Below are 15927 nucleotides of genomic sequence, written 5' to 3'. Positions count from 1 at the left end.
GGGGCAATTTAGCCTGGCCAATCCACCTAACCTGCACACCTTTGGACTCTGGGAGGAAACTGGAGCACCCGGAGGAAACCCAGGCAGACACGGGGAGAAAGTGTAAACTCCAAACAGGCACCCAAGGCCAGAATTGAACCCGGACCCTGGCGCTGTGAGGCAGCAGTCCTAACCATTGTGTCACCGTGTGAATGTTTGGTAACCTCTCCTAAATCCTCTGTCCCAGCCCCAGAGTTCTGATCCCCTGTTAACTGTCCAAAGGTGCTTTGTGAATGCACGATAGTTCTGTTATTCACACCCTTTATTAAAGAAAAAGAGCGAGGAAGAAGAGAGGAAGGAGCCATGCCATGTCGGTGGAGAATTCTTTTCAAATGCTCAGTGGATTTTGTTTATTTCCAAGCAGGAGCATTGCTGGGAATCAATTTCCAAAGGACAACTCAGTCTTGAAGCAACATGTTGAGAAATAACAGCAATGAATGGAATGATGCCATCAAACTCATTCCGCCAAAAGAGGCCAAGGGCGAATACTATGGTAGCTTGGACAAGGAGGATGAAGATACTGACGATGAAATCTCTGCAGAAAAGCAGGAGGTGGGTGATGTTCTTTCCTCATGTTTCAATTTATCTACAGAAACCCTTCGGATGCCAGTCTTTTTAGCTAAGTATGTTGTTTCTTTCAAAGTAGGGTGGCAGAATGTGCGATGAGCTTAACTGTTCCAGTTGATCTATCTCTGACCTTCTAGATTCTCCATTTTATGGTGGTCATTAACCCGTATCGACACCTAACTCCTAGCTCATTTTATATATTTTTTGTCCTCTGCACAGGTGGGCTTATACAAGCTGTGCACAGTGCACACACCTGCTTCCAATAACCTAGGCTTTCTTAATGGGTCAGGCTTGAATGTGTGTCCTGACTAGGCGCTTTTCACAGTAACTGCATACTTGTGACAATAAAAGGTTATTGTTATTATTATTCTAACATCGAGGACATCAACATAGAGTCAATACTCTTCGAACATCCACACCTTCCGCTATGGGCCACTGGCTCGCCATTAAGAATAGGAAATCTGGCTGATTTTCTCTCCCCCTGTTCTCTAATCCAGGTGTACTGAGGTTAAAGCCTTCAACTACAATGATCAGCTAACTGAGGTACATGTGAAGGATACTTAACATGGTTTAAGAAAAAAAGGTAATGCCTTACAAATTGGATTATATCTTTTGGCAAAGTTATCAAGACGGTGAATGACTGAAAGCCAGTAGATATTGTCTACTTAGAGTTTCAAAACATTTTTGACAACTTACCATAAAAGAACTCCAAGAGTGCATGTGTCATAATGCGCCGTTTGATGGTGGCGGAATGCTCTCTTTCCGCTGCTTGTCAATGGGATTTCCCATTGAAGCCACCTCACACCACCGGGAAACTCATGGGCGGGTGTGCGCTCCCAATGTGAAGAGAGAATCCCAACGGCCAGAGACTTCAGGCCAATATCTTGAGCAGGATGGGCAACTGTCTGGAACGACATAGGTGAAAAGCAACTATATATTTTGTTTTTATTTTAATTTTAATGTACTCTTTGCTACTTTTATGGATGACCTAGAGTTGGGAACATGACTTGCAAATCATACTGAGATCTGAGTCAGAATTGTGCATGATGCCTGACTGCTTCAGGCAAATTTTGGATGAGTTGCAGGAATGGACTTGTGACTGACGAATCATGTTTAATTTGGATATGTGCAGCTGCAGGGTGAATAGTTAACATTCATATACCCTTCATGGAAACTGCATGATAGAGAAAGAAAGAGAGCTGGGCAATCTAGCACATACATCTCTAAAGGTACACAAACATTAAAAAAAATATCTAGAGTACCCAGTTAATTTTTTCCAATTAAGGGGCAATTTAGTGTGGCCAATCCACCTACCCTGCGCATCTTTGGGTTGTGGGGGTGAAACCCACGCAGACACGGAGAGAATGTGCAAACTCCACACGGACAATGACCCAGAGCCAGGATTGAACCTGGGACCCTTGTGCCGTGAGGCAGCAGGGCTAATCCACCGTGCTGCCCCTAGGGGGCATAGGTTTAAGGGGAGGGGCAGGAAATTTAGAGGGGATTTGGGGGAAACACTTTCACTTAGAGGGTGGTAGGATCTGGAACTCATTGCCTGAAGGGGTGGTAGAGGCAGGAATCCTCACAACATTTAAGAAGCACTTAGATGAGCACTTGAAATGTCGTAGCAGACAAGGCTACAGGCCAAGTGCTGGAAGATGGGGTTAGAGTAGATAAGTGCTTGATGGCCGGCACAGGCACGATGGGCCGAAGGGCTTTGGTTTGTGTTGTAAAACTCTATGGCTCATTGGTGGCCATGCCTTTAGCTGCCTCGACCTTAACCTCTGAAATTTCCTCCCTAAATTTCCCTGCCTCTCCACCTTGCTTACCTCCTTTAAAACCTGCCTCATTGACCTAATAACTCATGGCGTAATTCTTGATAAGGTTCTGTGGAATGTTTTACTATGCTACAATGTTTAATATAAATGCAAGTTGTAGCTGATTTGACCCCCTCACCTCCATTCTCCCTTTCTCACTCTCATTCAATCTTACTGACAGTCTGCCGTACATTTTCTTTATCGTGGTCCTCCAATCCTTCTAGTCCGTCATCTTTCACAATTTCCTGTATTCCTACCAGGTTGACATCAAGACTTATCCCATCATCTCCCACTCTTGGCTAGAGGTCTATAAAATAATGAAGAGCATAGATAATGAAGATAGTCGACATCTTTCCCCAAATGTAGAGGAGTCTAGAACTAGAGGGCAAAGGTTTAAGGTGAGAGGGGGGAGATACAAAAGAGACCAGAGGGGAAATTTCTTCACACAGAGGGTGGTGAACATCTGGATTGGGCTGCCAAAGGCAGTGGTAGAGGCGGATATGATTTTGTCTTTTAAAAAGCAGTTAGACCCAACGCCCCACATGGCGGTGGGACATTGCCCTACTAGCAGACAAGGTCTTCAACGCAAAGATATCGCAGGCCATAGCAGAGTACACGGAGAACAACCGAAACGGGGAGGTCTCACCCTCCACGTTCTGGGAAGCGCTAAAGGCCGTAGTAAGAGGGGAAATTATCGCTTTCAAAGCTCGAAGAGATAGGGAGGAAAGGGCGGCTAGGCAGCAGCTGGTCGACTCCATACTGGAGGTAGACCATAAATACTCCGAGGCCCCGACCATAGAGCTCCTGGCGGAGAGGAAAGAGCTACAAAGGAACTTTGATCTGCTCTCCACCAGGAAAGCAGTGCACCAACTCCGCCAGGCACGTGGGACCCTATACGAACACGGAGACAAAGCCAGCCGCCTGTTAGCACACCAGCTGAGAAAGCAGGCAGCCACCAGATAAATTGCACAAATCAGGGATTACCAGAGGCACATTAGAAACAGGACCAGAAAAGAGTAACAAAATCTTCAAGGCCTTCTACCAAGGGCTGTACACCTCAGAGCCCCCAATGGGGGAATCTGGGATGAAACGGTTCCTTGATGGACTGGACACACCAGTCGTGGGGAAGGGCAGAGAATGGGGCCTGGAAGCACCACTAGCACTGGGAGAGTTCATGGACCAGATGGGTTCCTGGCGGCCTTCTACACCTGTGGAGGTGTTCACAGACTCGTTAGCGAGGGGCACACTGCCGCCTACGCTAGCACAGGCCTCAATCTCGCTGATACCTAAGAAAGTTAAAGACCCAACGGAATGTGGGTCATACAGACCCATCTCACTGCTGAACGCAGGTGCCAAAATACTAGCCAAAAGGCTAGAAGACTGCGTACCAGAGGTGGTCGCAGAGGACCAGACGGGTTTTGTCAAAGATAGGCAGCTAACCTCGAACATCAGGCGCCTGCTAAACGTGATAATGACCCCATCCGGGGAGAGAACACCAGAAGTGATCACCTCCCTAGATGTAGAAAAGACCTTCGACAGGGTCGAATGGAAATACCTCATAGAGGCACTGGAGCGGTTCGGGCTTGGAACAGGATTCACCTCCTGGGTGAAGCTCCTATACAACGCTCCCATGGCGAGCGTACGGACCAACAATACCAACTCCCGATACTTCCAGCTGCACAGGGGCACAAGACAAAGATGCCCACTGTCCCCGCTGCTGTTCGCCCTAGCGATCGAATCACTAGCAATTGCTCTCAGAGCAGCAAAAAGCTGGAGGGGGATCCGAAGGGGAGGCAGAGAGCACAGAGTCTCACTCTATGCAGATGACCTGCTCCTCTACATTTCGGATCCACAGAGCAGCATGGAAGGAATCATCGCGCTCCTGAAAGAGTTTGGCGCCTTCTCGCGCTACAAACTCAACATGAGCAAAAGCGAGATCTTCCCGGTACACCCACAAGTAGGGGGGGCAGCACTAATGGGACTGCCGTTTAAACAGGCTCGACACAACTTCCGCTACCTGGGGATCCAAATAGCCCATGACTGGAAAGGGATCCACAAATGGAACCTCACCAGTCTGACGGAGGAAGTAAAACAGAACCTGCAAAGATGGAGCACACTCCCACTCTCCCTCGCGGGGAGAGTCCAGACGATCAAAATGAACGTACTGCCCAGGTACCTCTTCCTATTCAGATCAATCCCGATCTACATCCCCAAGGCCTTTTTCAAAGCACTAGACAAACTAAGCATGGGGTCCGTATGGGGGGAGGGAAAGAATGATAGGATCCCAAAGAAGGTCCTATAAAAAAAAAATCCAGGGGGAGGCTAGCCCTCCCAAACCGACAATTCTACCACTGGGCGGCGACGGCCGAGCGAATAAGGGATGGACCAAGGAGCCAGAAGCTGAGTGGGTGCGCGCGGAAGAGGCCTCCTGCAAGGGGACCTCCCTCTGAGCCCTCGCCACGCGGCACTCCCATCCCCACCCAAAAAACACTCCAGCAGCCCGGTGGTGATAGCCACCCTCCAATTCTGGAACCAACTACGGCAGCAATTTGGCCTGACCAAAATGTCGGACAAAGCTCCCATCTGTAACAACCATAGGTTCACACCAGCACTGATTGATGCCACCTTCAAAAGGTGGGGGCAGGACGGAGGGACACTGACAGTCAGGGACCTATACACGGACGGCAGAATCGCAACACTGGGCGAACTGACAGAGAAATCCCAGCTAGCCAGGGGGAACGAGCTAAGGTACCTGCAACTCAAAAACCTCCTACGAAAGGAGACAAGGACGTGCAGGTGGAGTAGACCTTATGCAGTGCTTCACTGCCGCCACGACAGACATTACTGGGAGAGTTACTGGACGCAAGCATTCTAGATAAAGGGCGACATGGATGACTGACTGGTAGAAAGGGCCAACACCGTACTGGACGCAACAAGAAAGAAATAGGAGGAAAACCTGAGGATTGAAATAGGGTGGGGACTCTGGAGTGAAGCACTGCATAAGGTCTACTCCACCTGCACGTGCGCAAGGCTCAACATGACACAACTAAAAGTGGTACATAGAGCCCACTTAACAAGAACCCGTATGAGTAGGTTCTTCCTGGAGATGGAGGACAGATGTGAACAGTGCCAAGGAGGTCTGACCAACCACACCCACATGTTCTGGTCTTGCCCCAGACTTGTGGGGTACCGGACAGCCTTCGTCGAGACAATGTCCAAGGTGGTAGGGGTGAGGGTGGAACCATGCCCGAAAGTGGCCGTCTTCGGGGTTTCAGACCAACCAGATCTATTCCTGGGGAGGAGGGTGGACGCCCTTGCCTTTGCCTCCCTGATCGCCCGCCGTAGAATCCTGTTCGGCTGGCGGTCAGCAGCACCACCCAAAGCTGCAGACTGGCTGTCCGACCTCTCGGAATCTCTCCAAATGGAGAAAATCAAATTCGCCATCCGAGGGTCAGACGACGGCTTCCACAGAACATGGGAGCCATTCACCCAATTGTTCCGGGACCTGTTTGTGGCCAATGAACAAGCAGAAGAATAGCCAGGTAGCCAAGAATCAGAGGAAAGTATCCGAGGCGGGGGAGGGAGGGATAGACCGGTGGGGAGGGGGGGGGGGGGGCTAGCTGCTAAACCGAAGAGAAAAGAAAGGCGAACCACAGGACAAGGGTAGGGGGGGGGGAGGAAGGGGGCAGAGGGGGGGGGGGGGGAAGAGGGAGGTGACAGGGAAGAATAGAGGGGAACCAGTGAGGTGGGGGGGAGGCAAGGGAATGACAGCCAGAAGGAGGGCACGGGAAATGATAACAAACTTGGCATCTACAGGAGCAGGGAACAAGGAAAATCCGGGCAAAAGACGGGACGAACGGCTGAAGCGGAGGTGAGCGCGAGACGACAATGGCAGCGAAAACCATCCGGGAGAAGCAAGCGACAACACCAACACCAGCTCCATTCGTGTTTTGCCCTCTGTAATTGTTCTGTAATTATTTCCCCGCCCCCAAATTTATATGTACCCCCCCTCCCCTCAGTTCTCTCCCCCCCCCCCCCCACCACAAACAGATGCCTACTTATGTGCTAAAAACAATATTGCCAATTGTGCAGAGCTGCTGTTGTTGAGCTAGCACATAATACCCTACCAGTTATTTTATTCTAACTTTTTTGTTGTTGTTTGTTTTGTTTTTTGTGCGTGTTCCCTTCTCTTCTGTATATATATATGTATTCTTATTCTGTGTACATGACGGTAAATATACTTTGTTCAAAAACCCAATAAAAAACATTTATTTAGAAAAAAGCAGTTAGACAGTTACATGGGCAGGGTGGGTATAGAGGGATATGGGCCAAATGTGGGCAAGTGGGACTAGCTTAGTGATAGAAACTGGGCGGCATGGACAAGCTGGGCTGAAGGGCCTGACTCCATGCTGTAAACATCTATGAATCTTAACTCACTTTCTCTCAGTCTTTTAAAAAAAAATATAGAGTACCCAGTTAATTTTTTCCAATTAAGGGGCAATTTAGTGTGGCCAATTGACCTACCCTGCACATCTTTGGGTTGTGGGACGAAACCCACGCAAACACGGGGAGAATGTGCAAACTCCACACAGACAGTGACCCAGAATCAAGCCTGGGACCTCGACGGCGTGAGGCAGCAATGCTAACCACTGTGCCACCGTGCTGCCCTTCTCTCAGTCTTAAAGATAATGAAAGATCCCAAGGTGTTATCAAACTAAACTTGTCACTCAGCCATATAAGGAGATGTAAGGAGAAAAAGCTTGGTCAAAGAGATCTGTTTTGAGGAGTATCTTAAATGAAGAAGCAGAGGATGTGAGGCGGAGGGTTTTAGAGAGGGAATTCCACAGCTTAGGCAGTTGAATGGTGGAGCGATGAAAATCAGGAATGTGCAAGTGACCAAAAATTACCGGAGCATAGACACTGCGGGGAATTGAGGAACTGGAGGAGATTACGGAGGTAAGGAGGGGCGAGGGTCATGGGGGCAATTGAAAACAAGGATGTAAATTTCAAAATTGTGGCATTGTTTAACCTTAAGCCAGTGTGGATGAGTAAGCAGAGGGTTTAATGGGTGAATGGGATTTAGTGCAAGTTAGAACAGAAACAGGGTTTGGACTGATCAGAATTTTATGGGAATTTTGGAGGCTGATCAGGAAAATGTGATGGAATAATCCAGTCTGGAGATAACAAAGCATCAGCTGAGCAACAGTTGACACAGTTTAAATTTCAAAGAGAATGCGCCAGTCCGAAATGGGGTATCTCACGGTTCCTAAATCTGAACTCTCTTTCATGTTCCTTTCCTTAGGCCAATTATGAATGCCAAGTCACAGCAGAAAAACCTAAGAAAGAAGAAAAATTTAACTTTTTCAGTGATGGGGAAACCAGAGTTGGTGAGTTTTATACCTCCGAATTCATAGTGTTCATTTATTGGCAAATCTATTTGGGGAGATCGGTTTTCTGCTGGTTTTAATTTGGGAAGGGTGCAAAATGGAGGTGTTGAAGCCCATAATAAAAATCCCATTGATTAATCCACGGTGTTATAACATGGGTTAGGCGTAACTCGCTCAAAACTGACCCATCAAACACACCCAGATAAAGAACCATACACCAACTACAGAGAATAACTCTTCCTTCAGCCCTGAGAACACGTCTTAATTTTCAGTCACAGGTAAAACATTTTGTGACAACCACACTTCCCAAACCAACCCACAATTGTAAGGTTAATGAGGTTGACATGTTTGTCATTGAGGCATGATCAATTGAACAAAGACTAGAGTTGGATACAACTGAGTCTTTATTGCTCTAAGATGTGTGGCCTCCCATAGCAGCTGGTGAAATGGCTGCTGAATGGAGGACACGCATATTTATACTCCGCCTACTGGGCAGAGCCAGCAGGCAGGGACTACCGGCAAACCTGTAGTACAGGTCCTACCTTGATGTAACGCTGGGAGCGACGTAGTGGTAGCGGCGATGTCGATGCTGGCCCGATGTTCGGTGACTCTGGGAACGTGCCAGAATCCTCTTCTTCCTTGGGAGTGGGCAGGGGAAGGACGGATGGTCCTGGGGGGGTTGCTGCTGGGTGCACCGGGGGAGGGGAGAGTGGCGCCGGGCCGGAGGGGTGTGTGTGTGTGGAACCTGCTGGTGCCAGGTCCCTGAGGGAGACAGTATCTTGGCGGCCGTCGGGGTACGCCACGTAGGCATACTGGGGGTTGGCATGGAGCAACTGCACCCTCTCCACCAACGGGTCCGCCCTGTGGAGTCGGACGTGCCTACGGAGCAGGACGGGTCCTGGAGCTGCGAGCCAAGTCAGGAGCGACACCCCGGATGTGGAATTCCTGGGGAAGGCAAAAAGACGTTCATGGGGTGTGTTGTTAGTGGCGATGCACAGTAGTGACCGAATGGAGTGGAGTGCATCAGGGAGGACCTCCTGCCAGCGAGAGGCTGGGAGGTTCCTGGACCGTAGGGCCAGTTGGAAGGCCATCCATACCGTCCCGTTCTCCCTCTCTACCTGCCCATTTCACTGGGGGTTATAGCTGGTCGTCCAGCTGGAGGCTATACTCCTGCTGAGCAGGAACTGACACAGCTCATCACTCATGAATGAGGATCCCCTGTCACTGTGGATGTAGGCGGAGAAACCGGACAGAGCGAAGATAGTATTTAGGGCTTTGATGACGGTGGCAGACGTCATATCAGGGCATGGGATGGCGAAGGGGAATCTGGAGTACTCATCGACCACACTGAGAATATACGTGTTACGGTCAGTGGAGGGGAGGGGCCCTTTGAAATCCACGCTGAGGCGTTCAAAGGGGCGGGAGGCCTTCACCAGACGCGCACGGTCCGGCCGGTAGAAGTGCGGTTTGCACTCCGATCTGGCAGTCCCTGGTGACTGCTCTTACTTCCTCGACGGAGTAGGGCAGATTGCGAGCCTTGACAAAATGGTACAACCGTGTGACCCCCGGGTGACAAAGGTGTCGTGCAGGGCCCGGAGTCGGTCTACTTGTGCGCTGGCACATGTACCAACGAGCGTCTGGGGGCTCGTTGAGTTTGCCGGGGCGGTACAAAGTCTCGTAATTATAGGTGGAGAGCTCGATGCTCCACCTCAAGATTTTATCATTCGTGATCTTGCCCCGCTGTGTGTTATTGAACATGAAGGCTACCGACCGTTGGTCAGTGAGGAGGGTGAATCTCCTGCTGGGCAGGTAATGCCTCCAATGCCGCACAGCCTCAACAATAGCTTGGGCCTCCTTTTCGACGGATGAGTGCCAAATTCCTGAGGCATGAAGTGTGTGGGAGAAGAATGCCACGGGTCTGCCTGCCTGATTGAGGGTGGCGGCTAGGGCGACGTTCGATGCGTCGCTCTCTACTTGAAAGGGCAGTGTCTCGTCTACTGCGTGCATCCCGGACTTGGCGATATCGGCTCTGATATGGGCGAAGGCCTGTTGTGCCTCGGCCGTTAGGGGAAAGTGTGTGGACTGTAATAGTAGGCGGGCCTTGTCTGCATAGTTTGGGATCCACTGGGCGTAGTATGAGAAGAACCCCAAGCAGCGTTTGAGGGCCTTGGGGCAGTGGGGAAGGGGGAACTCCATGAGGGGGCGCATGCGGTTGGGATCAAGCCCCAGAACTCCGTTCTGGACCACATAGCCAAGTATGGCTAAGCGGGTCGTGCTAAACACACACTTCTCCTTGTTGTAGGTGAGGTTGAGGAGAGTGGCGGTGTGGTGTAATTTGGCAAGGTTGGCATCGTGGTCCTGCTGGTCATGGCAGCAGATGATGACGTTGTCTAGGTACGGGAAGGTGGCCCGCAAATCGTACCGGTCGACCATTCAGTCCATCTCCCTTTGGAAGACCGAGACCCCGTTAGTGACGCCAAAGGGAACCCTGAGGAAGTGATAGAGACGATCGTCTGCCTCGAAAGCAGTGTATGGATGGTCCGATTTATGAATGCGGAGCTGGTGGTAGGCGGATTTGATGTCTACGTTGAGAAGACCCGGTACTGTGCAATCTTTTAAAAAAAATATATTGTATTCAAATTTTTCGGCCAAACAAAACAGTACAAAGGTTTTTCCCTTTTTACAACAATTAAACAATATAAATAACAGTGACCGTTTTTAACAAATAAATAAATAATATATAAACTAAATGGCAACTGCCATAACAAAAATGATAACTCTCCCAAATAATAAAATCAAACAATCCAATATACATAACCAAGTACAAATATCTATACAAAAACACCCCTGAGGACCCACCCGAGCCCCCCACGCCCCTCCCCCCTGGGTTGCTGCTGTTACCTTCCCATTTCCTTTATCGTTCTGCGAGGTAGTTAATGAACGGTTGCCACCGCCTGGTGAACCCTTGAGCCGAACCCCTTAGTGCAAACTTTATCCGTTCCAGTTTTATAAACCCTGCCATGTCGTTTATCCAGGTCTCCACCCCCGGGGGTTTGGCTTCCTTCCACATAATCAGTATCCTTCGCCGGGCTACTAGGGACGCAAAGGCCAAAACATCAGCCTCTCTCGCCTCCTGCACTCCCGGCTCTTCTGCAACCCCAAATATAGCTAACCCCCAGCTTGGCTCGACCCGGACCCCCACCACCTTCGAAAGCACATTCGCCACCCCCACCCAGAACCCCTGCAGTGCCGGGCATGACCAAAACATGTGGGTGTGGTTTGCTGGTCTTCTCGAACATCTCCCACACATATCCTCTACCCCGAAAAATTTATTGAGCCTTGCTCCGGTCACATGCGCCCTGTGCAAAACCTTGAATTGTATCAGGCTAAGCCTGGCACACGAGGACGAAGAGTTTACCCTACGTAGGGCATCTGCCCACAGCCCCTCTTCAATCTCTTTCCCCAGCTCTTCTTCCCATTTTCCCTTCAGCTCATCCACCATGATCTCCCCCTCGTCTCTCATTTCCCTGTATATATCCGACACCCTACCATCCCCCACCCATGTCCCTGAGATCACTCTATCCTGAATCTCCTGCGTCGGGAGCTGCGGGAATTCCCTCACATGTTGCCTCGCAAAAGCCCTTAGTTGCATGTACGAAATGCATTCCCTTGGGGCAACCCATATTTTTCCGTCAGCGCTCCCAGACTCGCAAACGTCCCGTCTAAGAACAGATCCCTCAGTTGCACGATCCCAGCTCTCTGCCACGCTCCAAATCCCCCATCTATTCTCCCCGGGACAAACCTATGATTATTTCTTATCGGGGACCGCACCGAGGCTCCCGTCCTTCCCCCATGCCGTCTCCACTGCCCCCAAATTTTCAGTGTTGCCACCACCACTGGACTTGTGGTGTATTTCTTCGGGGAGAACGGCAACGGCGCCGTCGCCAGTGCTTGTAGGCTGGTTCCTTTGCAGGACATCATCTCCAATCTCTTCCACGCCGCTCCCTCCCCTTCTCCCATCCACTTACACACCATTGAGATATTGGCGGCCCAGTAGTACTCGCTTAAGCTCGGTAGTGCCAGTCCCCCCCTATCCCTGCTACGCTGCAAAAACCCCCTCCTCACTCTCGGGGTCTTCCCGGCCCACACAAAACTCATGACACTTTTCTCAATTTTCTTGAAAAAAGCCTTCGTGACCATCACCGGGAGGCACTGAAACACAAAAAGGAATCTCGGGAGGACTACCATTTTGACCGCCTGCACCCTACCCACCAGTGACAGGGGCACCATGTCCCATCTCTTAAAATCCTCCTCCATCTGTTCCACCAATCGTGTTAGATTAAGCCTCTGTAAGGTTCCCCAACTCCTGGCTATCTGAATCCCTAAGTACCGGAAATCCCTTGTTACCTTCCTCAGCGGTAAATCATCTATTCCCCTGCTCTGCTCCCCCGGATGCACCACAAACAACTCACTCTTCCTCATATTTAATTTGTACCCCAAGAATTCCCCAAACTCCCTGAGTGTCTGCATTATCTCAGGCATCCCCTCCACTGGGTCCGCAACATACAGCAATAAATCATCTGCATACAATGATACCCGGTGTTCTTCTCCTCCCCTGAGTACTCCCCTCCACTTCCTGGAGCCCCTCAGTGCTATGGCCAGGGGCTCAATTGCCAATGCAAACAGTAACGGAGACAGGGGACACCCCTGCCTCGTCCCTCTATAAAGACGGAAGTAGTCAGACCTCTGCCTGTTCGTGACCACACTTGCCACTGGGGCCCTATATAGCAGCTGCACCCATCCAATAAACCCTTCTCCAAAACCAAATCTCCTCAACACTTCCCACAGATAGTCCCACTCCACTCTGTCGAATGCTTTCTCGGCGTCCATCGCCACCATTATCTCCGCCTCCCCCTCTGGTGGGGGCATCATCATCACCCCTAGCAGCCTCCGTATGTTCGTGTTCAGCTGTCTCCCCTTAACGAACCCAGTTTGATCCTCGTGGACCACCCCCGGGACACAGTCCTCTATCCTCGTCGCCTTCACCTTGGCCAGGAGCTTAGCATCTACGTTTAAAAGGGAAATGGGCCTGTAGGACCCACACTGCAGCGGGTCTTTTTCCTTCTTCAAAAGTAGCGATATCGTCGCCTCCGACATAGTCGGGGGCAACTTCCCCCTCTCCCTGGCCTCATTAAAGGTTCTCGTCAAAAGCGGGGCCAGTAGGTCCATATATTTCCTATAAAATTCCACCGGGAATCCATCCGGTCCCGGGGCCTTCCCCGCCTGCATGCTCCCAATCCCCTTTACCACCTCCTCCATCTCAATCTGTGCTCCCAGTCCCGCCCTCTCCTGCTCCTCCACCTTCGGGAACATAGAATTCCAGCTGATCCAGGAAACACATCATTCCCTCCTTCCCTTCCGAGGGCTGAGCCTTATATAACCTCTCATAGAATGCCTTGAACACCCCGTTCACTCTCTCCATCTCTCCCTCCTCATCTCTCACCCCACCTATCTCCCTTGCCGCTCCCCTCTTCCTCAATTGGTGGGCCAGTAGCTGACTCGCCTTCTCTCCATACTCATACTGTCCACCCTGTGCCCTCCTCCACTGTGCCTCTGCCTTACCCGTGGTCAGCAGGTCAAATTCCACATGTAACCTTTGTCTTTCCCTGTACAGTCCCTCTCCGGTGCCTCTGCATATTGCCTGTCCACCCTCAGAGGTTCTCTCAACAATCGCTCCCTTTCTTTACCCTCTTGCTTCCCTTTATGTGCCCTTATGGATATCAGTTCTCCTCTGACCACCGCCTTCAACGCCTCCCAGACCACTCCCACGTGAACCTCTCCATTGTCGTTAAGCTCCAAGTACCTTTCGATACACCCCCTCACCCTTAGACATACCCCCTCATCCGCCAATAAGCCCATATCCATTCTCCAGAGTGGGTGCTGTTCTTTTTCCTCTCCTACCTCCAGGTCTACCCAATGTGGAGCGTGGTCCGAAATGGCTATGGCCGTATACTCCGCCCCTGTCACCTTCGGAATCAGTGCCCTTCCCAAGACAAAAAAGTCTATCCGTGAGTATACCTTGTGAACATGGGAGAAAAATGAGAACTCTTCACTCCTAGGCCTAATAAATCTCCAGGGGTCTACTCCTCCCATCTGCTCCATGAAGTCCTTGAGCACCCTGGCCGCTGCCGGCCTCCTCACGGTCCTGGACCTCGACCGGTCCAGCCCTGGATCAAGCACCGTATTGAAGTCTCCCCCCATTACCAACTTTCCCGCCTCCAGGTCCGGGATACGCCCCAACATACGCCTCATAAAATTTGCATCATCCCAGTTCGGGGCGTATACGTTCACCAGAACCACCGCCTCCCCTTGCAATCTGCCACTCACCATCACATATCTACCCCCACTATCCGCCACTATGGTCTTTGCCTCAAACAGTACCCGTTTCCCCACTAAGATAGCCCCCCCCCTATTCTTCGCATCTAAACCCGAATGAAACACCTGCCCCACCCATCCTTTACGTAGTCTGACCTGGTCTATCAGTTTCAGGTGCGTCTCCTGCAACATAACCACATCTGCCTTTAATTTCTTTAGGTGTGCGAGTACCCGTGCCCTTTTAATCGGCCCGTTTAGCCCTCTCACGTTCCACGTGATCAGCCGGGTTGGGGGGCTCTTTACCCCCCCCCCCCTTGTCGACTAGCCATCCCCTTTTTTAACCCAGCTCCTCACCCGGTTCCCACGTACCTGTATATCCCACCGATGGTGCCCCCCCGTCTCGACCACCCCGTCCCATAACAGCTCCCCCTTCTCCTTAGCAGCAGCAACCCAGTTAACCCCCCCCCCCCCGCCCTCCCTCCACTAGATGCCCCTCTAGCGTAGTTGCACCCCCCATGTTGCTCCCAGAAGTCAGAGAACTCTGGCTGACCTCGGCTTCCCCCCTTGCCCTCGGCCCCCACTGTGCGAGGCCCCCTCCTTCCTGCGTCCCGGTTCCCGCCACAATTACCATAGCGCGGGAGCAAAGCCCGCGTTTCCCACTCGGCCCCGCCCCTAATGGCGCATTTCCCTTCTCCTTCCCCTTTCCGTCCCACCGGCGCCCACAGTTCCTCATACTCCCCCCCCCAACATGGGGAAGAGAGAAAAGTTACAGGATCATAGAATTAACAAATTGAAAAATCTTCCCCCCCCCTTCCCCTTTCTCGCCCCACATAATCACCCCACCACTTTATCTCAGAAGCTCTTTCTCTCGCCAGACTATTCCAGTTCTCGTCCACAATTAATGTCCACGCCTCTTCTGCCGTCTCAAAGTAGTGGTGCTTCCCTTGGTGTGTGACCCACAGTCTCGCCGGTTGCAACATTCCAAATTGAACCTTCTTTTTGTGAAGCACCGCCTTAGCCCGATTGAAACTTGCCCTCCTTCTCGCCACCTCCGCACTCCAATCCTGGAATACGCGGATCACCGCGTTCTCCCACCTACAGCTCCGAGTTTTCTTCGCCCATCTGAGGACCGTCTCTCTGTCATTGTAGCGGAGAAACCTCACCACTATAGCTCGAGGTATTTCTCCAGCCTTTGGTCTTCGCGCCAGAACTCGATAGGCTCCCTCCACCTCCAAAGGGCCCGTCGGGGCCTCCGATCCCATTAGCGAGTGAAGCATCGTGCTCACATATGTCCCGACGTCCGCCCCCTCTGCGCCTTCGGGAAGACCCAGGACTCTTAAATTCTTCCTCCTCGAATTATTCTCCAGTACTTCCAGCCTTTCCACACACCTTTTGTGCTGTGCCTCGTGCGTCTCTGCCTTCACCACCAGGCCCTGTATTTCATCTTCGTTTTCAGCAGTCTTTGCCTTCACGACCCGAAGCTCCAGCTCCTGGGTCCTCTGCTCCTCCTTTAGCCCTTCAATCGCCTGTAATATCGGGGCCAACACTTCCTTCTTCAACTCCTTCTTCAGCTCTTCCACACAGCGCCGCAGGAACTCTTGTTGCTCCGGGCCCCATAACAAACGGCCACCTTCCAACGCCATCTTGCTTCGAGCTTCCCTTCCTTGCCGCTGCTCCAGAGGATCTTCTGCAATCCGGCCGCTATCCTCTCCTTTTTCCATGCGTGTCCGGGGGGATTCCCT

General features: G+C 51.3%; 1 protein-coding gene across 1 annotated transcript in view; it reads left to right on the top strand.

The window, feature by feature from the left end:
- The first annotated feature begins 402 nt into the window (after window positions 1-402).
- The window catches only part of LOC140390021 (anoctamin-7-like), a 172031-nt gene continuing 156506 nt past the window's right edge, over window positions 403-15927 (top strand). The window contains exons 1-2 of the mRNA XM_072474849.1: window positions 403-591; window positions 7726-7810. Coding sequence (XP_072330950.1) covers window positions 454-591; window positions 7726-7810 — 223 coding nt within the window. The 5' untranslated portion in view covers window positions 403-453. The remainder of the gene's footprint in view (window positions 592-7725; window positions 7811-15927) is intronic.

This window comes from Scyliorhinus torazame, chromosome 14 (assembly GCF_047496885.1).
Source record: "Scyliorhinus torazame isolate Kashiwa2021f chromosome 14, sScyTor2.1, whole genome shotgun sequence".
Lineage (NCBI taxonomy): Eukaryota > Metazoa > Chordata > Chondrichthyes > Carcharhiniformes > Scyliorhinidae > Scyliorhinus > Scyliorhinus torazame.
The sequence above is the reverse complement of the archived record's forward strand: the minus strand, read 5'-3'. Positions and strand labels throughout refer to the sequence as shown.